Here is a 22,625-nt window from a genome sequence, read left to right on the forward strand (position 1 = left end):
TCACTACAGCTGCCCAGCCATTGTCTCGTGACCGTCACACACAGGAACTGATGGGATCTGAGTACTGCCAGCATCCATCCTCTCACTGCAGGGCAGCACCACAACACCAGGGGAGGGCCATCCAGCCCGAAAGGGAGGATGCTGTGACAGGGCAGCATGAAGCATCTGTATTAACCCCAAACCAAAGCCATGTTTTAGAAGCACAACACTGAGGAGTCCAGAATTCTTGGTCTCTCTTCTACAGACAGGGTGTAAAAGCCCCAAATTTTGGGTGCAAGATACCTGCCAGATACCCCACAGTCCCCAAACCCACTTTCCCCAGTGCAAGAAGGAGTCGAATACTGATAACCAGACTCTTCTCAGATGGGAACACATTAAAAGTTTATTTCTAATAATATGTAATTGTTACAGTGTGTACCTGTCATTACTATAAAGCCAATAAAAACAAACACATACAATCTGAAATCTCCTCATGCGAAGGAAACAGGATCTGTGACTTGGCTCTCAGCCCAATCATCCCAAGAACAAAGCCAAGAGAACCACCTTAGGATTTACCAGTGTTGGAGTTTGAACCCCATGTCCCCACAAGCCTAACAGTGTGAGTCTGCTTTGGAGCAGGTACATTAAAATCTACCCCATGAAAAAGGAAATTAACAGCAGCTTTGACCAGATGCAGTGCAAGTGCCTCTGCAAACCCATATCCAGAAAAGAAGTTCACACCCTGGCATCCCTGACAGGGAATGTAGTGCTTTATAGATACTCACATAGCTCGAGCTGGGACTCTCTTCACAATCACAGAGACATTCTTTGGGATCTGTGCATCATCAGAGTATTCTGAGAACAGCACAAATGCAGAAAAAGTATGAGTCAGTTGAGAAGAATGGATATGAACACGGAATGACATGGCACATCACAGAATCCCTTGAGAGCTGTAAAAGCCAGTTTTGTATGCACCACTGTGTTTTTCCGCCCTGGCTTTTGTCCCCAGGGCAGAGCAGGCTCCACACACAGCCTGTGGCTGATCAGCACCGCTGCCCCTGGATGGCCCCGGGGCCCGAGTCCCACTCACCTTCACTGGTCTCAGCTTTGAGGATCTGCAGGTCGCAGTTGGCCACCTTCAGCCTCTCGCGGGCCATGATCTGACGCTTGAGGTCACCCACAGAGATGCTGGGGCCACGAAATGTGACCACATCGTAGCTCAGCTTGGAGGAGAACTTGTAGTGGACACTGGACATGGCTCTACAGTCCCAGCCCTGACCTGGCTGGGGTGGCTGGGGCACCTCTGCCTCGCTGTGCTGCCCAGGGCAGCCAGGACAAAGCCACGGCGCTGCCACAAGCACTGGGCACCCACCCAGAGCATTGTGACCTCGTGGTGTGGTGGCCTGGAGCCATGGAACCCCCAGAGCTCTGCTCAAGAGGACTGTCATCTTCAGCACAGCCGGAGCACAGGCACAGCCACCATGGTGGTGGCACTGAGGAAGGCCCCATGTCTTCCTCAACTGTCCTTTCTGATGAAGGCTAGATGTGTTTATCGCCGTGCCCTTTTCACCTTTCTCCTCTAGGCATGTGCAGTCTCTTGTTGGCTGTTTCAGCAATTTTCTCACTGGTTTCAGCCAGCTCCGTTCTTCATTTTTTCAAGTTCTATTCCCTATTTCTTGCCAAGTTACATCCTGGGTGTCTAGCTTGTGGCTAAAATTTGGTAGCTCCTATAGTGGTTACAGGATATCTTATTCTTGCCCAAATATGTCTAGGCACAGTGCTTTTAACCCTTTCACTCCCAAGACCCTGCACTGCACAGGGTCAGGGAGCTGCTGGAGAGACAAGAATGCCTTACCTACCTTGAAAAAAATAAATCAGGGGATATCAGGGGTATCTGCACAGCCTCTGTTACAGCTCTGGGATAAGGCTGCATGGACAGTTTTCACGGTGTTGTCATCAGGCACATGTAATTTTTTCTGGAATAAAAACAGCACCTACAAACCTCACCTGCTCTTGAAAAGAATTTAAAACTTTCAGGTAATCTTGGTAGAGAAGAATTTTAAATCCAGGAAAAGCAAGAGCCAGGAGTCAAAGGGAAAATTATTCCAGTTTTTCCCTGTATCTTAAGCAGTTAGCAATACGTCTCTATAAAGGAGCTGCAGCCCCTGGATGCAGGGAAACATGGCAGTAGGAGATGGATGTTCCCTTGCTCTATGAGCAGTGCTGGGGCAGGGTACATGCCACAGGCAGTCAAGGAAATTCCCAACTGAGAGGTCGTACCATGAAAAAAACACTGAGCCCTGGCATAAATCTGTCCAGTCCTGCCTCATGGGCAACAGCGTAACTCCGTGATGCTCAGAGCATCCATATGGACATGGTGGCAACACAGGGACAAGAGAGGCAGGGGCTGGAGGGTGGCAGCTGCTCCTGGACTGATTCACTGCCTTCCCCATTTCCATGTACTCTGAAGGTCTGTGGTAGATGACCTGGAAGGAAGGAGGATGATCCAATCACAGTCCATGTAAAATGAAGGTGGCACTGCTCAAACAAGGATGGATCAGTGCTGAGGTGCAGGGAGGTGGGTCTGGCACAGCACCCTGCAGCACTCCTCACCTCAGTGCATTGTGGATATGTCAGTGAGGGACTGGGGAGACAATCAGACAGAAAAGAATTGTGGATTAATAAATAGCACAACCACTCTGAGGCTTGGGAGATACTCGATGGAGGAGCTGCCCAGCCAGGAGATGGTGCTGGGCTTGGCTGTCCCCACCTCTGGCATGGGGTGCACAAGAGCAAATGCCACTGTGCTCCAGCTCAGCTCATCCCCAGGACAGCTCTGCAGCTTCCCAGGCACTTGCAGAGCCCAAACACAGGTGGCTCAAGATCACCTGGGGGTCAGGGCAGGGGGAACAGGGCCACAGCCCTGTGGCCCAAACCCCTTCCAGCTCATGATACTTTGTGCACTGCAGAACACCCTGAACACACCCCAGGATGCCCAACTTCAGCCACAGAGTTTATTATTTAGTAGGAGCTCACCACACCAGCAAGCCAGGACAAGGGGGATGGTACATGAATACAGATGTGGAGGAGTTACACAGACAGATTTGTACAGCTTTTGTACAGAGGAAGAAAATGAATCAAATAACAAAATAGACATTAGCAGTCAAACTTTTTTTGGTTTTTTTTTTTTTCTTTTTTGTCTCATACTAATAAAATCTGATAGCCAAAAAATGACTAAGCTACAAAATTGTAATACATACTGTATGGGTAAAAGGTTATCATCCATTTATACATCTAGTATCTTTTTTCTGGTAACTTACAGGAAGCCTATAGGATCTTAGTGTATTAATAACTCCCTACAGATAGTGCTGAGCTGCTAAAGCTGCTGAATAACAGAGTATTGGAATTTTCATTAAGACTTTTACAGTGCCATTTGCATTGTTTTGTTTAATGAAACCCTTCTGCATTTCTACTGCAAGTCAGAGGAGCTGCTGGTGGCTGGGGGGGAGGCAGGAGCTGTAAGGCCTTAGTTGGCAGCTTGGCACCTGTCATTCCAAGAGCTGTAACACCCTGGCAGCTTGGTACCATCATTCCATAGGGCACCAGCATGGTGCTGCCCTTGCTCCAGCTCTCTGGATGCTGCAGGAGGGATAAAGCTGACATTCCCAAGCAAGACTGATTCTTTTCCCCTTTTGTCTTGAGAAACAAAGAAGAAATCACTCAATACTAAGTCATGTCCATCACAGAGGCTGTTTTTTTTCAGTGGATAAGGGCTCAGCTCTCAGCAGAAAAGCATCACTAACTGTCAGGGTAATGCCACTGGTTGTGGGGGCTGCTCCTTCCCTCGGAGCCCGTGCTCCAGCTGCATGTCACCTCCTGCTCCCCTCCCTGCACCAGTGCTCAGGACCCATCTCCAGATGGAAAACCAGCATGGCATTCTCAGGCTGGGGAAAGCACAGCCCTCCCTTCCCAGCTCTCGGGGATCGAGGTAAGAGCAAGGCTGAGGCCAAAGGGGGAGTGAAGGCACAAACAGGAACCAGCCCAGACCAACAATGGGACAAGGGCGCATCACCGCTCCAGGGCCCCAGAACTCTCCCAAAGAACTAAGCCAGTAGGACCAAGTATTGTGAAGCACGTTATACACCACCACATAGGTAAAAATAGCACTTAAACTTACAAATAAATAGAGGGGATGGGGAATCTCCCCCTTGTCCTTTCCAAGTTTGTCCCTAGTGTGGTCTCTTACCACCTCAGAAGGGCAGCCAGAGGCTGCTGCCCTGGGGAAGCCTGAGCTAATTTTGGAGAGGGAGGAAGTGAGTGAGTGAGTGCAACCCCCCCTGGCCCCTTACACAGGGCTGAGCTGAAGCCCACATGAGCACACAAATATCCTGTTGCCATGGTCCTGCACCCCAGTGGGTGGGGGGCTTCAACCCTCAGCCCTGCAACACAGTGACCACAGAGCCTGCACAGAGAGCCAAGCAGTGCCGACAGCTCCTGGCTGATCCTCAGGGCCCAGCACAGTCATTTACAGCCAGAGAAGACCATCAGCACTAACTCTGAACCTGGTTTGATCCCCTCTGTTCCTGTTCTGCATTGTCTCCCGAGCTGAATGGGAAAAGCCACAGGTCTGAGCTGCGCTCGATGGCCTCTGGGAAGAGGCAGAAGCCAGAGACTCTTCCAGCCTGACAACTTTGGATCTGATCAACAGAACCAAATACATGGTCCCCACAGGGACTCCCAGGAGATCCCACTGTACAGAGCCAAAAGGAGGTAGAAAACACAGATATCTCTGCTGCAGGTGAAGGCAGCTGGTCACAAGTCACTAGAAGACCCATAAGGGAAAATAAGTTACAAACCAGAATGGGACCTTCCTCTTGCAAGTGCCATGGAAGCCCACAGAGTCAGCAGACATGGCTTCAGAGACCATCCAGCAACAAGAGTATTTTGGGAAACATCAGCCCTAAATTCTTAAAAATAGCCGTGAGGTATTCACTATTGAGGGCTGTAACAAACAAAAACTCTCTCTGGGACTTTCCAAAATCACTTAGAAGATGAATATTCAAGCAGGAGGGTTTTGGAGACTACTCCTACAATCCCTTGGGAAACTCCCAGAGCTAAGCAGAGATGTGGCAATCTTTCTGGTGATTTGTAAGAGCTGAAGAAACACTTCCGCAAGGCAAGATGGAATCCTACATTAATTATTTCCAGCCAGTTCGATCCCACGCTCTGCCTCCTGCTACCACGTGCAGATTTCTGCTGTGATTTCTGACCTCCTTTATTTTTCTGAATTCCCCTTCCTCTTCCATCCTCCTCTGAAGGATAGGAGATCACCAATCTGCATCAGGTGAGAAGGGTCAAGCATTCAGTGTCATCCTCCTCATGGTAAAATTACAGTCATGAAGTTCAGGTCTTTCCCAGGCTGCTTCTGGCTGCCCATCCTTCAAAGAAGGAGTCTGGCAACCCACTAAGAAAAAGTGACACAACTTTGTGGGAAATCAGGGCAAAAAGCAAGGGAGCTGATGTGCCATCATGTTCACCTGCTGGGGGTCTGGCTCAAAGCTCCTCTCTCATCTTTTCCTTTCATAGATGCCCCATCATAGCACAAGAAGACTGGAGGAGTTGGGCACTAACTGGGAGAAGCCTGGAAAAATATTGCTGTGACCATTCCCTGTGCTACTGAAGAGTCAGTCAACCTCAGCTGGGCTCTTTCACACCTTTATGAGCATGTTGTCACCTTCCTCTGCCCTACTATCTCTTGGGAGCCATGGTGCAAAGTCAGAGTAAAGCCTTGGGAAGAAGGAACAAGATCCTCTGCTGGTATGGACACAAGAGCTGTGTGCTCTGGTCTTGGATTGCCTCTGCTCCAAACACTCACACTCAGGTCATGCAGAGAGGATTGCTGAAGCCATCAAAGTCAGGCTCACAGCAGCAGCCTCACCTCATCCATCTCGGGTAGCAGGAGATGGGCATCACACTGAAGAGCCAAGGACAGCTCTGGAAAGCACCAGGCAACCACAGTTAGCTGTTCAATTGAACAATTGTTTGTTCAATGCATCTGTCCTGCACTGACTAACCCCAGCATGGAGCTCCAAGGCCAGCAGTGCTGAGATCCAGCATCTGTGGAGTGCTGAGCTCAAAACAGAGCCCATGAACCCCCCAGGAGTGAGGGGGACAAGCAGGACAGCTGGGCTATGGCACAGGGCTCAGCAGGCCTGCTCAGAGATCTCACTGCAGGCAGAAAAGCCAACTACACCCAGGCAAGGTATGCCTGACCCCAAACTCAGAGTCACCACAGCTTCTTCCCCAAATGGCAGGGGAGAAAAAACAAAATAAATATCCCTCTGAAACTGGATTATTTCCCATGACATGCTATAATACAAGAACTAAGTGCAGCCTCTGCTCTAAACAGTGATGTCTTCCAAGAGGGAGGAGGGGAACATGTCCCCAAACCTCACATCATCAGCCCAGCAGGTTTCACTCACTTGTGCAGGTCCTCAGGACACCAGGGTTTGTGAGAGGGAGGGGACAGACCCCGTGGGAAGGTGCAGCCTATGGGCACATGCTTTGAACACCACAGGCAAATCCCTTTGCAGCTCCTGTGGGGTTGCTGGGACCCACTGACACTTCAGCCACAGGTCAGGGCAGCTGTCATCCAAACCACATCAGCTGGTGGGACAAGGGCAGCTCAAACAATACAAATTCCACAGTCAAAACCAATACAAGTAAGAAACCAAACCCAGAGAGGTCTTTCTGCTCCCTCCTGGAACAATGGCTGTCTTGGAAAACTGGACTCTGGGATTGTCCTGATAACATCAGTTAGTACATTATAAACATTGTCCTGCTTTAAAGTGAAAATACTGTGTGTGGTCTTTTGGAGGTGCTAAAGCCAGATGTGGTGTTGTTTTTCCTGACTGTGCAGAGGAGCTGATACTGGCGTGAAATGATCCTTTTCACCTCTTCTCTATCAGAGCTTCTCCTAGAAGAAAACAGATCTTGTTAGGCAAAATGAGGACAAGCACAGAGGCTTTTTTTGGAAGAGTAGAATGCCCAGTATGGGTAGATGAAGTCTGCTGTGGGAGGCCAGGACAGCATGTCCCACAGATGCCACCCATGTAAAGGGGACAGCAGAGAGCTGAGGCTGAGCAGGTCCTAGCAGGGGCTGCCAGGAGAAGTGTGACACAGCACTGACCCAGGAGACAGTGGGGAAGCTCCCTTGGACTGCACCTCTGTGTGCCACTCACCACCACCTTCCCCATGGCTTCAAGGGGTTTCTAGTAAGGTCCCCACCACAGCAGGCAAGAAACCACATGAAGCAGATACTGTTTTAAACAACATTCTGCTCAAAACTTACCTCTTGCTTGTGGGATTTATCCTGCTGGTGAATCCCATTAGCAGACCCAGAATTTCCAACAGTCTGCAATGGAAAACAGACAACAACACTTAGTGAAGAGGGACATAGATCCTGGTGGTCTTGCATACAAACACTGAAATTTGGCAAGACTGCCCTGTCCTTCCTTAGCTGCCCACTCCACACAAGGAAAGGAGGGTGCAAAAATCCCACCCCACTCCTGGGAAGAATCTTCCTGCCCTCTGCACCCTGGCTCAATCCCCCCGTGCCAGACTGCATCCCTCCCAGCTACCAAACATCCCCCAAGCTCCTCCTGGACACAGACCCACTATTCATCCCACCTCTTAAATACCAAAAACCAAATCCAGCCAAGGGCAGTGTTAGCTGCAAAGCACAGCGCACACTGAACATCCAGCACTGAAAAGAACATTTGCCATTCCCCATTTCCCATCTCCGGGGACAAGTCTGGCAACCCGGACAGGCAGTTCTATCTTTAAAAAGCACAAGAACTTTTAAACATTTATAATGTTTCTCTAAAGAGTAGTATAGGGCCCTTCAGCTTCCCAAACATAGTACAGCCAGCGCAAGCAAGAGAAGAAAGCTGCAGCCTGAAGCCCCAGCATTCCCAGTGCTGGGTGCTTGGGCCTTGGCAATCAGAGTCACATTTGCTGGTGAACTGCTGGTGGCATTGCGGGGACACAAGACAGCAGGGTCCAAGAGCCCCAGTTTCCATCCTCACTGGGACCATGAAGGTGCAGAATCAACCCTACAGGACAGAGGTTTAGCTTGATCACTAAAACCAGGCAGAAATTCAAACTAAGCTCTGATAAGAGACTGAGCTGTTTGCCAGGCAGTGGATCCTACCTGGATGGCAAGAATAGTGCTGGTGCCAGGGCTCAGCACGTCCCACCACAGGCAATTGTCTGCAGCTCACCCAATCTGGGCACTGACCAGCCAGCTGATATCAAAAATCAGGCTTGAAGTCTGGTCTCAGAACATGGTCACAATAATGAACAAAGTGGTGCAATTTGCTTGAAATTAAAAGGCTCCCAGATGGAATCACTAAAACTCTTCAAGAAAAGAGTCTGACTACCAAATCCTTGTTATTTCCTGAAAAGCTGTGGGTCAGGTATCTCCCAACACAAGAAGAAGGCAAAGGTTTTCTTTCTGCCAAGGCAGATAGCTGGGCAACAGCTGCTTCCATCAGAGAGGACACAGGAGGTTGGAAGGTGGTGCAGAATGAGTTAGAGTGGGCATGTGGCTTCTGGGGAAGAACTATCAATCCCCTAACTATAGCAGCAGAATTTGTTTGGACCAGCAATGTCCTCAGCCTCAGCTTGAAAGCCCCTGGCTAACAGTTTTCCTTCACAAGGGGAAGGGTGCACAGATTTCAAACCAAAATTAGGAAGCTTTGATCCAGACCTTCCTGTAAATAGCACTTAAAAAACCTGACATCAACAGAAATTTGAAGCCTGCCTTCCCACAGTAATCCTCTGCTTCTCTGCACCTTGGATTGTAGTTGAAGACGTAATGCTATTCTGTCATGTCTCTACATTTTCTTAAGCATGATTGTAACAAACTAATAGAGGGATATCTTAGCTGACCTCATTCCAATTCACTTCAGGTGAGATTAGTCATTTTCTAGAACTGAAGAAGGAGAGATGGGAATGCAAAAGGGAAGATTTCCCTTTCTCAAGAGACTGTGCATTAAAGCAAACAGAGAACAACTTTCCCCTACCACAATGCATTTGCATTTGACACATAGCAAAAGTCATTCTGAAGGTCCTGACAGGATTATGACACATCCTGGACTACCACAAACATGTCAGCACAACTCCATCAGTCCTGCCTGGTGCTGGCAGATGCTCCACTGCAGGATAGAGGAACATGTGTGCAACACACAGATGTTCAGTGAGCCAGCAGATCTTTCAGGGTTGCAGTTTTTACCTTGCACCTTCCTGACCACCTCCATACCCATACCACTGCAATGCAAATAGTGTTTAGTGTATCCAGAAGAGACTGTTGTGGGAGGAGAAGGCTTGAAACCCCCCAGATCACCTAACACAGCGTATCTGCACCTGCATCAGTGAAAAAAAAAAAAAAAATTCTCTGCGCATTCTGTGTCTAGTGGCTTGTTCTGTACTACCCTAAAGTGTCTACTTGAATGCCAGTTGTAACTCATTCTTGCAAGAGAAAGATATTTTTCAGCTGAGAATTTAAATAAGCAAGTATAAGAGAAATAACAGTGCACCTGAGCTCCAAAAAACAGTGCCTATTTGCAGACCCAAGAGAAAATACAGCTGGAAGAACATTCAAGGACATGAAACACAAAGCTTGGCACAAGGGGCAGGTCACCTTGCAGGAGGAATCGGTGAGGGCTGAGACTCCACAGGTATGAGATGAAAAAGCCAAATGTTGAGAGTCAAGCTATTTGTACCCTTCAGTTGCATAAAAAAAGATGTAATACAGTTAACAGAAGCAGCTTTTCTTTAGTCGGAAGAAACAAAGGGAGATCTGAGGAAGTTGTGGAGAGAAAACAGAAACTGGAGTGGCAACATTAACAGTCCATCAGCAAACTCACATCAGACACCAAAGGTGGTAAGAGAGCTGGTAAGAGAAACAGAAAGCATTTTCCCAGAGTCACCTGCAAAGTTTCTGCTTAGGGACACACAGATAAATCTCTCAAAGAAGAGGGATGCCAGAAAAACCTCACCACTGAGTCACAAACACATGGAGCCAGAACATACTGTACACATAAAGAACAGTTACTCGCAGTGCACTTTCCCCAAAACTCCATGTTTGGCAACCATTCCCTGGAGCACAGAGGGATCTGTGATTACCAGCTAGCAGGGATTTTACAGCATTAGGCTCCATCTGGCACATCAAGGCCTTCTTAGGTTGTTCCCAGCAAAGAAGCGACCCAGCTGATGCTATCACCCCTGAGCACAGGGCCAGATGCCAGGGTGCTGGAGCTCGCCCTAGCTTGGGGGTGGCTCCGTGTGGTGGAAAAGTCTCTCCTCCAATCCGAGCTTCCAAAGAAAGGCTCAGCAGTCTCTGTTGTTCGGTCTCAAGGCAGTTTATTGCAAGTTATCTAAAAGATTTTCTCCTCAGGCTGCTGTGGTTTGCTCACAGCTCAGGCAGAGGCACACACACACCCTGACATCCTCTCTGACTCCCGACTGCTTCTTCTCTCCCCGCCCAGGGCTGCTGCTGTCTTTTATATGGTACGTGTTACATGTTCACAGTTTTTCCCCAATGCCTATTACCTATATTAAATGGTGCTTTTCTATCTTTTATATGGTACATTACGTGTTACATGGTTACAGTTTTCCCCAATGCCTATTACTATATTAAATGGTGCCTTTCTACTCTAAACCAATCTGTGAGTGCCAACATCACCAAGAACATGGAGGAAAGGAAGGAGAAAGAGGGAGGACAGGGCAGGCCCAAATCCCAAATCCATCTTAAAACCTCTGACCCCCATGTACAAAACCAAACCCCCCCTGTACAGGACTTAAAACCCCCCTGTACAGCACTTAAAAATTCTTTCCTTTATTTTGTGACTACTTCTACTCTAATATCTAAACTTTTGTGACTTCTTGTTCTTCCTGCAAGGTTGGTAAATCATTCCATGGCTCAAACCCAAAATCACAGCTGTTTCCAGCTGCCTGCCAGGGTCTCAAATGCTTTTGACCTGGACCCAGAACCTTCAAAAAGCATCTGAGGGACATTTTGAGTTCCCACACCAGGAGACTGATGAGGGCTAAGCAAGGCTGTTTGCTGATGTTGTACCTGTGTTTTCTCAGAGGAGAGCCTCATGGCTTCCATGAGCTTCTCCATCTGGTGTCCCTGCTCCAGCGCGTTGCGCAGCACGTCCTCGGTGCTGACCAGCCGGTGCTGCAGCCGGATCACCTCTGACTCGCAGGAGGGGTCGATCAGGGAGTACCGCCGCTGGTCCGTCACCGCCTTCTCCTTGTCCTTAAGGCACCAGAGGGAAAACAGGAGATGTTATATCAAAACCAACAGCTGCAGAAAGTCATGGTAGAAATCCACACGATGCCTAACCACGCTGATTTCAGCAGCAGGTGCGGCAGAGCACGGCTCGTTATCAAGAGACCAGAAGCAGCTCCAGTTGGTTCCCAGCAGTTCAAATAAATTATTGACATCTCAGCCACTGGAGGACGCTGAAGTACACGGGAATTTAAGGACACTGCTTATTCTTGGATCAGAGAATATGTAAAACACGTGGGGTGGCTGAACGACCTTCAGTTTCTCCCACAAATTGTAGCCCTATTTAACCATGGATCTAAAACCTGTGCGAACAGAAAAACACTGGAGAAGGACACAGCAGGCTACAACTTCCTCACGAGGGGAAGCAGAGAGGCACACACTGATCTCTGCTCTCTGTGACCAGGGACGGGACCCAGGGAATGGCTGGAGCTGTGTCAGGGGAGGTCCAGGATGGAGATCAGGGAAAGGTTCTTCCCCCAGAGCGTGAAGTGCTGGGCACTGCCCAGGCTCCCCAGGGCAGAGGGCATGGCCCTGAGGTTGCCAGAGCTCCAGGAGCCTTTGGACAATGCTGCCAGGCAGATGTGATTGTTGGGGTGTCCTGAGCAGGGCCAGCAGTTGGACTTGGTGATCCTTGTGGCTTTTCCAACTTGGGATATTCTGTGTATTCTGTGACATATGACATGTGGATATCTTTGCTGCATAATGAGCTGCTGCTAAGCCAGGCCACAGCTCCGTCACTGTCAAGAGAATTCCCATCAGATGCTCAGCAGCACAAACGAAAACACAAAGACCTGAAGCAAGAGTGAAGGGCTCAGATCCCCCACCCCACCCCGCTCCCCTCAGCAGTACAGAGCTGCCATGCCCAGGATGGGTTTTAGTGCCCTCACCAGCACCACCAGCTTCTCTCGAAGGCCCTTGATGTCATCCTTGAGCTTCTGCTCCTTGAGACGCCACTCAGCTTTGTGCACTTCGCGGCTGAGGTCGCGCTCGGGCCCCGGCGAGTGCCGGTTCGCCTCCAGCAGCAGGGCCCGCAGCTCGTTCAGGCTCCTGCAAGAGACAGAGACATCCCCAGAGCCCACACACCACTGCAGCCCTGCCGGGCTCCCTCCCACCTCTGCTGCAGAGCCAAAGAACGGCCAGTGAGCAAATCTGAGCCAACTCCCACCACTCTTCTCCTGTCCCACTTTGGCACCTGCCCAGCCCTGCCTGGGAGCAGCGCGGCCGCCTCGTAGGTGACTTCAGCATCCACACTGAACTGAGCTGTCCTGCAGCTCCTGGCAAGCACTGAAAGGGCAGTGCCTTTTGAGAACTCACAGCCTCTAATTCAAACCAAATTCACACATCAGCATCTCTAAAGAACTGACTTCAACAGTGTAACCCTACGTTTCTCTGCTGGCCATTACAGTACCCAGAAAGAACATGAATATTCAGAGCCCCTCTGTCTGCAGCTCTGTCCTCCAGACCAGCACACTGACCTCTCCTTCTTGAGCAGCTCCTGGCTGATCAGGACCAGTTGCCCTGAGGCATCATGTGTTTTCTTGGTCAAGGCTTCCAGTTCTGTTTCCAACCTTTTCTTTTCTTTGAATATTGAATCAGCCTTCTTTTCTGCTGTTTTGCATTTGTTTTCCAAAGCTATGAGAAGCAGAGGATTCAGGGGAAGAAAGGTCACTTAGTCCTTTACTTATATCCCTACTTTTTGCCTTTTCCCAATTCCTACTCCTAAAACCATAGACCTGATTAGCTCTTGACTGGCTGGACTTAAGGGGAGATCTTGGAAACAACACACCCAGCTTGACCAACTTCTGCTTCATTAGCTCTACACAGAAACAAGCCCAAACCCTCCCTCACAGGACACTAATATCTGCTGCAGTTTGTGTCCAGTTCCTGAATTAAATTCTAACAGCAATAGCCATTCAAACACCAGCAGCAGCATGTTTTACAACAGCCTATTTCAGCTCTGGGCTTTTGTTCAACACCAGGCTGTAGGACAAGCAGGGAAACATTGCATTCCCACCAACACTGGATTAGGGAAACTTACCACTTACTTGGGCCCTTAGAGTTTCAGTCTGGGTCACCAGGGATGACACCTCTTTGTCTCTTTTACTCAGCTTGTCCTGGAGGTCTGTGCAGGAATGAAAAGACAGGGATGAGAGGCTTGGAAAATGCTTTGTGCTAACTGGGAAGGTGTCAGGTGCACAGCATGGGTCAGGGTGCAGTGGGCACCTTGGTGGTACACTCCTGTTGGCACAGAGACTGCATCTCACCACACCTGGAGCTAGGATGCACTCTGGGAAGTTGTATCAGACAGGGTTAGGAAAGCAACCTCCAAGGAGGAGGGGGGAAAGGCAATAAAACATTAATTAAAAAAAACCAAAATGAACTTTCAGCACATTTCTTTGTGTCACCTCCTACAGTGGAAGGCAGAGACTGTTTCAAAAGAAATGTGTTCTGGAACTGATGCATTTCCATGCTCAGCTGTAGACCTGAAGTCTGATCCTTTTGTGGCTTAAATCTGACCTGGCTGTTTTCAGAGCATCTTTCTGTGCTTATTCAGTGTGGAAACAATGCACATGTGGACTGGGTGGCCATTCAGAGCAGTGGCTGCTGGATCAAGTTAAGCTCTGCCATCACTAGGCAGGAATTACCTGGCAATCAACAAAGAATTTGGTGTAGAAACATAATTTGGTTTGGAAAATAACTTAAAGATCATCTTGTTCCACACCCCTGCTTTGGGCAGGGACATCTTCCACTGTCCCAGGCTGCTCCAAGCCCTGTGCAACCTGGCCTTGGGCACTACCAGGGATGGGGTGTAACATGAATGTGTTCTACAGAACATTTAATGTCTGGATTTTACCTGCTGTAAAAATCTGTGATGAGATGGAAATGCATCTATTTCCCCAGATTTGTCTCCAATCTGCACCATCTGCATGGAGAGTATCTAACACAGGTAAAAACATCCATCCCTGCATATGCTCAGCTTGATTAGAAGGAAAAAACAAATCCAGACAACAAATGTCGTTTGGCAAATTTTGACAGATGAAATGTCTTCCTAAATCCCTGCCATGCAGCCATCCCTGCAAGAGCAGAAAGTTAGGAGAAGGTGCACGAGTCATTAGAACAGGGTAAAAATAGCAGCTTCATACCTTCCATAGTCTGCTTCATCTTTATCTTTTCTTCTGAAATATCATTAGTCTCAATCATCTGGAATAAATGTAAAATATAAGATATAAACTAACCCTTTACCCAAAGATAAGCAAAAGTTAACAACCACAAAGCCCCATCCAAAGCAGAAGGTATCTAATTTAGGATGTTTTACATCCTTCCCAAGGGGGAAATAAAGGCTTTTTTGAGGAGCCACTTGTCCAGCTAGGTACTAGTGAGGCTGACCAGAGTGCCCACACACAACCACAGCTGAGAAAACAGCAGGATTCACCCAGGAGGGAACAGAGCTCCCGTTTTTCCCCACAAGTTCTGGTTCAGCTCTGCACACACAGAGTGATGGAGGAGCTGCTGTCCCTCAGACCAGGCACCTCTGGTCAATCACAGCAAATACCCAACTGCAAATGCTCTCAGCATGCAGCTTGGGACCTACCAGTCAACAAGTTCCTCAACTTCTGCAGAACCTAGCTGTGCCCAAAGTTATAAAAACATTGATAAAATAATAATTTATTAGAGAACTAATGCATTCATAAAAATAGTAACAAGCAAATGCTATATCCATACAGGGAATTCTGCTTTTTTCCCCCACCCTCTTTTCAATATTGCAATGAAAAGCCAGAGACTAGAGAGCTTCCAATGCCAAACTTCCTGTGGCAGAGGCCACAGCTGAGCCCTTCACACCTCTTCCCATCCAGCAGCCTTTGCTGGGACCTCAGCACATGCCCAGACCCAGCAGCTGATGTGGCCACCACAGTCAAGAGCCCCAAGGTCAATTCTCTGAACTCTGGGCTGTGGGACAAACAGAAGCAGGAGAACCTCCAGAGGAGAAATATGCTCCCTGATGTACTTTTGGTATGGAAAAAACTATTTAACTGCTCCTGGGAAGCACAGCTGTGGCTCTCCCTTGAAGGTCTAGGAAAGACTGTCACAGGACATCTTTGATTGTTTAAAATACTTGGACAGTGAATACTGCAGTCACTTGAAATGAACTAAGCCAGTTTTAAATAGAACTTGCCCCATGATACTCAAAGGCTTTCACCCATGCATTTCTTCCCATATTCTCCTGATTTTAATGGACACATAGTTGAAATAATTACTTCAGGACTTCCCTGGTTCTAAACCAGTATCAATATCCCCCAGAGCCCTTCCATTTATCTAAAGGGCTCTGGAACAAGCCTCCAGCTTCTTCTTTTCCATTCATTCCTGTTTGAATATTGGCTATCATGTGTTACATGTTGTAATAATAATCCCTTTCTCCCAGGGTCCTGGCTGTACTTATTGTTCCCAACTGTCCTTACTATGTGGAACATCTTGGAGCAACCCTTCAAACATTATTAATGCTGGAGATTCCTCCTTGGCCTTTGCCTCTATTGTCCTCAGTGTGACTATTTAAAAGGTGTGGAGTTCTGACTTAGACAACATGGAATTCATGGGCTTGACTTTGCTCCCTGGAGGTGCAGCTGGTTTCAATGGGCCGTTCACATTGGGAAATTAAACACAGGCATTGAATTCATTCCATTGGCATCTCTGTCTGGAACAGAAACTACATCTCCAGTGACATTTCAACACGGTATTCTTAAGATATGCACATTTTACAGCTTATTTTTAATTTGCTGCATCCCCACAGGATGTAAATTGGGTTTTTCCTCATTCCTCATGCAAAATCCAAACACAAATAGGGGCCCAGCCCCCCATGAGTAGCAATCTCCCTGCTCACTACAGTGCAGAACCAGCCACGATTCCTTGTGCCACACACAATGGCAGGATGATGCATCCTGTGGCAAACAGTTAAAAAAAAAAAAATACTACTTAGACACAAAGGCCACAGTAAATTGACCCCTTCATATTACTACTTTTATTTTAGCCTTCCCTGGTCTCATATTCAATCAAGCATTTTGTTTCCCCAGCCTGGTTCCCTTCTGACCCTTGCTGGCAGCTTTTTCATTATAACCCTCAACATCAGCATTTCCCTGTCTCCCATTTGGGCTGTGAAGCCCCTGCCCTGCTCCCCCAACCCCATCCCACAGCTCAGCCATTCACTGCACCTCTCTTGCTCCAGGTGCTGAGCAAGGTTGACTCTTTGTCCACCCTATCCTCCTAGCACCCCCAAAGAGTCCTGCCCAGTAGCACACCAAGCCTGCTGCAGCTCCTTGGAGAAGCACAACTGCATTGCAGGAATGATGGTTTTCCAGCCCAGAACTCTGCTTGCTCAGGATGAGAGCCCACCCTGACAAACCATGACAGCCCTAGTCTGCTGCCACAGCAGCCTCCAAACCCAGGTGTGGCCCCACTTGCTCCTTTTTCCTAATTGTCCCACTGTCCTGGCTTTCTAGAAAGACACCTTCAGCATGGAGATGCAGTGCAGAAAGAACACTGTGAGTGGAAGAAAAAAACATCCAGATATTTGAAGCCTCAGAAAGCTGCACAAGGCAATGGCTGAGGAGTTACCAACAGTGATTATAAACAAGCAAAATGACCCTAAAATCATACATTTGCATGCTGAGAAGGATGCAGGGCTTCCATGGACTGCAGCTTGTTCTCTAAGACAAGCACTTTTTCCTGTAATCTTTGGATTTCCTGTTTGCTGTGGGCTTCTGTTTTCTGTAATGTTTCATAGTCCAACATCTTCTTTTCAGCCAAAGATATCTGCTCTTTCAAGAAAGCTATTGCTTCTGTCTGATCTGTATATTCACCATGAAGTTTCTCCAGTTCATGCACCCTCAGCTCAGCGTCTCGACACTTGTCCTTCACATCTTGGAGCTCAAGAAGGTGCTGACTGCTTTTGGTTTCCAGTTGCATTTTCCAGTTGCTGTTGCTTTTTTCCACTTCGTCCAAAGCCTCCTGCAGCTTCAGTTTGAGACTCTCTTTCTCCTTTATGTGGACAGCTGTCTCAATGTCGTGCTTTGCTTTCAGGTTCTCCAACTCAAGCTGGTGCTCCAACTTTATACTCTCCACCACTGCCTTCAACTCCACAATCTCCTTGTGCTGGGTGTCAGGACCTGAGTTGAGCGTGGCTTTAAGGTCCTCCAGAGACTTCTGGTGGTCAGAAGCTAACGTGTCCAACTTGGACTTCCAGTTGTCCATGAGCCCCATGTTCTCGTTAGTGGCTTGCTGAACTTTATGCTTTAGGTCAACGATCTCCTGCGAGTACTTCTCATTGACAGATTTCAGCTTCTCCATCTCCTGCTGATACTTCTTTAGTGTCTTCTCGTACTTCTCCTTCAGCTGGCTGCTCTCCTTCTGGTGCTCCTTGTTGGCAGACAGCAACTGATCCCGCAAGCGGAGAGCCTCCGATTGCAAGCCCAGGTTGTGCTCGGGGCTCTCTGCTTGGTGGGAGCTCTGCAGGCACTGCCGGAGCTCGTCCACCTCGCTGCGCCTCAGGCTCAGCTCCTCCTCCAGCTGCAGGATCCTGGACTGCTCCGCCACCGTGGTCAACTGCAACACGACACAACACAAGGTCAGTGCATCTCCCATGGCCACACCTTCCCGTAATAAGCGTTCTCCAGTGGAAATAAATCCAAAGCACGTTAGTCAAAGTTCACATGAAGAGGTAAAGGACACCTGGTACCCTCCAACCTGAGCCTGGTTTTGCACCAGGGTAACCAGCACTGACAGCTCACAGTTACGCCTGTGCCAATTGCAATTTATTTTTCCTAATACAAACCTCTTGCTTTCCACAGAAAAACACCTTGGAAATAACCCTTGAAATTCACTAGGGAGCAACAGTGGTTTATGAAAAATAATGTCCTGGAAGGGCATTATGTTTCCAGACCAGGCATCTTGCCAGATGATGCACAGAGGAGATGGGACTGCACATGCAGGAATTTCACAAGCATTGAAACCAGCATTAAGCATATCATGTTTCCTTTATTGCTCAGCAATCCTCAGCCTGCAGACCTCTCTTCTGTAACAGAATTTGTTTACCCTTGTGTAAAAAGGAAAAGGGATTTTTACATATGAGTACTTGGTAGAGTTTATTAGCAAAGTCATAATAACAAAGGAGGCTAGAGGATGCAAGACAATAAATCTGGCCATGGTAAACATTGAGCTTAAGGGCTATGGATCCATGTTTTGCCATCTGAATGTAACCTGGCAGGGCTGAGCTCCCTGCAAGTCACAGGGAGTACAGGGTGCTGCCACTATGGATGGAGAAAAGGATGAAATATTAGAAAAAAGCAGAAGAAACAAGGAAACCAAACTCCAAGAAATCAATTTCACTTCATTTCAATTGCCATTTGCCCAGCAGCCATCAGCCCAGGAGCTGATGGTCATTAGCTGGTGGTCATTATTTTAGATGGGCACAGGGGGCTTCAAACCGTCCAGATCTTTTGGAGACCCTCGCATTTGTGTTTTCTACAGCTCTCACACCCATTACTGCTCACTGCAGCAAGTTTGCTGCTTCCCACACCACAGTAGCATGAAAAAGCCCTTTCCACATCTGGCTGCTTTTAGGATTCCTCTGGGCAATCTGTCCCGTGGCAGGCACAGCCAAGGATCAGAGTGGGCCCACCTGCATCCACTAGTACCTTCCAGTTCAGATGGCAGCTCCCACAACTGGCAGGGGAGACTGGAATGTTGACTGCAATGTTATTTCCTCTGACAGCCTGGGGGAGGGCTCGAGGCAGAATGAATTGTGCAGGGTGTGAATATTATTGGGATATGTTAATTGAAAAATGAATTGTAAGAGCTCATGTGTCAGATGGTGGTGTGGGGCAGAGAAGCAAACTCAATCTGAGAAACAAGTTCCCCAGAAGAGAAGCAAAGCTAGAAATCATATTATACTACTATTTGTGGGAAAGAGAGCAAATAAAAAACAAACAAAATCAAGGAAGCTTAAGTTCAAGCCAAAATCCATCAACCCCACAAAGACCAAAAGAAAGAAACCCAAAGCAAGGCATCATGAGCACCAGGGCAGTGCAAGCGCTGTCTGCAGGCAGGGCGAGCGAGGGTGCATTACCCTGGTGTCCTCTAATTCTCTGAGGAGTTTTTCAGCCTGTGCCTTCTCAAACAGCAGGCTCTGCTCGAGCTCCCGAATTCGGGCATGCTCCAACTGCGTCTGAGTCTGGTCACACAGAGAGAAAAAAGAACAGTGGAGATGGGAGTAGGGAAGGGAGAGAGAGAAAGAGGGGGAGAGAGAAGGCTGCAACATCATCTCCAGCATACAAGGAAAGGCCGTTCACAGCAGGAAGAGAATAAAAACCCAAACAAGGAGGAAAAATCCAACCAAATGGAAAAAAAAAAACGGTCCCTACAGGATTTTACATGGTACTCGTAGTGGCTCTTCACAGGAAAACTGAATCTGTGATGGGAGAACATCCTTCTGCACTAGAAACCTGCTCCAGTGTCTTCCTGCATCAGCTGAAGACACTTCCTAAAAAGCAAAACTCCCACCAGTACAAGGCCCTTGTACACAGTGAGAATGCAAAGACCTTGCAATGATTCTCCACATCTTTCCTCCAGAAGAATCACAAAGTAGACTGAAAAGAGTTGGAAGTTCCCCTCCTCTTTTTGCTCTGGACACAATGTGAATCCTACACTAAGTGGGAAAAACCCCGAGGTCACACTGTACATGGCATGCTGTAAAACAAAATATACACTGCACTGAAGAGATCAGGGAATTGAGATCCCAATCTGCTCTATAAATCAGTGCTTTGAGTTTGAATAGGCCTGACATGAATTTCAAAGTGACTTTTGTACAGTAAGACTTCACTAATTTTGGCCCAAGAAAACAGAACTTTTTCAGTTGGTTGGTTTTGGGATTTTTGGTTGGTTGGGTGGTGGTTTGTTTTCAAGAGTTTTTTGGGGGTTTTTTGATAAATGATTCAACTAAGCACAAGAAGTTAATGTTATCTACCCAAATCCAGGAGCACTGGGCGTTGCTTCAGTGCCTTTCACTTTTAAAGCTGAAGGACCACAAATCTGCACTTGGTGGCAAAGCTCAGCACTCCACAACCACCACTGTAATATCACGTAAAATTCCCTATAAATAAAAGAGGAGAGGAGACATGGGAAGGTGCATGCACACTGTGGCCTTCACATTTTTTTAGCTTACAAAATCCACATTTTCTTTAGAATTAAACTTAATTAATCTATCAAGTTAAAAAATTAATCTAGCAAAAAGCAAGCAAACCTCCTCAGAACCATTTTTTATCCAATTTTCCTCCCTTCATTTTCCATATAATTATTTGCTTCCCCCCTCTTTCTATTAGAGCCAGTTTTAAGGATTTTCTGCCCTTCCCTACAATAAAGCAAGGCTTGACTAGTTGTGTACAAATTATAAAAACAGAAGTTTAAGAAACAATCCGTGTTTTATGCTTGCAAAATATCATTGTACATGTATTCATAGATGGTGACATAAGTGGCATTTATTTCAGATGGCTCTATATTTTATGTGCCCCTATTTTATGTCCCCTGAAAGAGGGGAGAAAAAGATGTGGATTCAAGAGCCCAAATATTATCAAAACCCCAAATTATATAACTTAAGTGTAAAAGCTGACTTACTGCATCCTAATTTAAAAAAAAAAAAGAGGCATTTAATAAATTAATAAGTTAAATAAAATTAATTCTGCTCCCTGTAAAGCCCTAAGATTCACATCTCGAGAGGGAGCTCCAGGATTGATTTTACTAAAAAGAATAAATATCCCATTGATACCAATTAACTAACTGGTGGCAGCACATCAGGTATTTGCTACTGAAGGTGCTGATCTATTACAAAACTCATCTCTGGACTTCTCAAGGAGATTCTCTCCAGGCTCCTGAGGTTAACACAAGTGCCCAGTCAAGCTCTCAGTCCCACCTGATATTCTTGCTCAGTATCTGTTAATCCTGCTATTTTCCAACTCTGGAAAAACATATGAAAATAGAGGAAAAAACCCAATCAAACAAAAAACCATTAGAAAAAATTAGATTAACTGTTTTACAGTCCTTAAATCTTAGATTTACATTCAATCCTGTATTACTCTATGTAAGTTGGTTTGCTAGTACTAGCCAGTATGAGTAAGAACTTCAAATCCAAAATTTTCTTGCACATTGAGGAAGCCCAGATATGAACTTCACATTTACTTGCAGCTATTAGCCTTAAATTACTGTTCACAAATTATAAACCAAGTTCTCACTGGCATTCAAAGCATGCTGCAGGATCCAGGAGATGAGCATGAGAGAGTTCCTTGATGAGGATAATATTTCCTGTAAACCATGGTTTTCCACCACAAGAAGGCTTTCCTGAAAGCTTTGCCTGCATTAGCTTTTCATATTTCTAAGCTCTTGAAAGCTTTTCCTGCATTTGTTTTTCATCTCCCAAATCACTACAGCTTCAGCTGCCAACCAGGATCAAAACTGGGCTGAATTCATAACTACATTTCAAGGCTAAATCCACAGCTGCTCTATCAGAGGTACAAAACCTTCATCTGTACCTTCAGGCCACCAACACATTTTTTTCTCTAAGTTAATTACTTGCTTCTGGAAAGCTTAACTGTCTCCACAAAAAAAGCAGGAAGGTGAGAATTAACTCTAGTGTGTGAATCATTCAGCCTGAGCATACAAATTAGGCAGACAAGATGTAAAATCTGGCCCCAGCCAAGCCCTCTGCCAATGCCTGATGCTGGGCTCATGGAGAGCATGCCAGTTCCCTGGATCAGAGGAAATCAAGCATTCCTAAATTATTTGTTCTTTTGTACAGACAAGCATGGAAGTGAGGACAGGACCATAATGTCCTGCTGAAAGTTTGGCCACATCTCCATTGCAAAATAATTCCTTCCCAGCCCAAAGGAAAAATAAATCCAGAAGTGTGAGTCCCAAACTGAGAATGGAAGCCCTTATCCACAGCAGCTTATCATCTTGCTAAACATGGTGGTTTTTTTAAAAAATATATATCCAAATATACCATCTGGCCAACCCTGGTCCCATTGCTATAATTACACAGTCAGGCTTAAACACTTGGAGCTTACAAAGGGACAGTTCACTGCTCTCAAAGGGAATGATGCATGGATCAACCTTCTCTAAAGCACTGTGGGAAAGCTGTCAGCTCAGGGATGAACAGAAATCTGATTTTGCTCCCCCACAACAGGCAGAAACTGCACTTACTGTGCTTCCACAAAGGTCTGCTATCAGTGCACTGCTAATTTACACC

General features: G+C 47.1%; 2 protein-coding genes across 5 annotated transcripts in view; both read right to left on the reverse strand.

Moving 5' to 3' along the window:
- Positions 1–356: 356 nt before the first annotated feature.
- Positions 357–2,892, reverse strand: RBBP6 (RB binding protein 6, ubiquitin ligase). The gene is made up of 2 exons (XM_077787482.1): positions 1,070–2,892; positions 357–834 (listed from the first exon to the last, which is right to left on the reverse strand). The coding sequence occupies exons 1-2, from the start codon at positions 1,425–1,427 to the stop codon at positions 761–763; spliced, it is 432 nt and encodes a 143-aa protein (XP_077643608.1). The 5' UTR covers positions 1,428–2,892; the 3' UTR covers positions 357–760.
- Positions 2,893–2,979: 87 nt separating this feature from the next.
- CLIP2 (CAP-Gly domain containing linker protein 2) overlaps positions 2,980–22,625 on the reverse strand; it is a 75,882-nt gene continuing 56,236 nt past the window's right edge. For 3 of the 4 annotated variants that reach the window (XM_021551041.3, XM_021551039.2, XM_021551040.2), the window contains exons 9-17: positions 19,455–19,559; positions 16,988–17,932; positions 14,482–14,539; positions 13,377–13,460; positions 12,814–12,970; positions 12,226–12,385; positions 11,120–11,305; positions 7,331–7,393; positions 2,980–6,955 (exon numbers count right to left, since the gene is read on the reverse strand). In XM_021551041.3, coding sequence (XP_021406716.1) covers positions 6,944–6,955; positions 7,331–7,393; positions 11,120–11,305; positions 12,226–12,385; positions 12,814–12,970; positions 13,377–13,460; positions 14,482–14,539; positions 16,988–17,932; positions 19,455–19,559 — 1,770 coding nt within the window. In that variant the 3' untranslated portion in view covers positions 2,980–6,943. The remainder of the gene's footprint in view (positions 6,956–7,330; positions 7,394–11,119; positions 11,306–12,225; positions 12,386–12,813; positions 12,971–13,376; positions 13,461–14,481; positions 14,540–16,987; positions 17,933–19,454; positions 19,560–22,625) is intronic. The other variant, XM_021551042.2, reaches the window with a different exon arrangement.

Source organism: Lonchura striata, chromosome 20 (assembly GCF_046129695.1).
Source record: "Lonchura striata isolate bLonStr1 chromosome 20, bLonStr1.mat, whole genome shotgun sequence".
Lineage (NCBI taxonomy): Eukaryota > Metazoa > Chordata > Aves > Passeriformes > Estrildidae > Lonchura > Lonchura striata.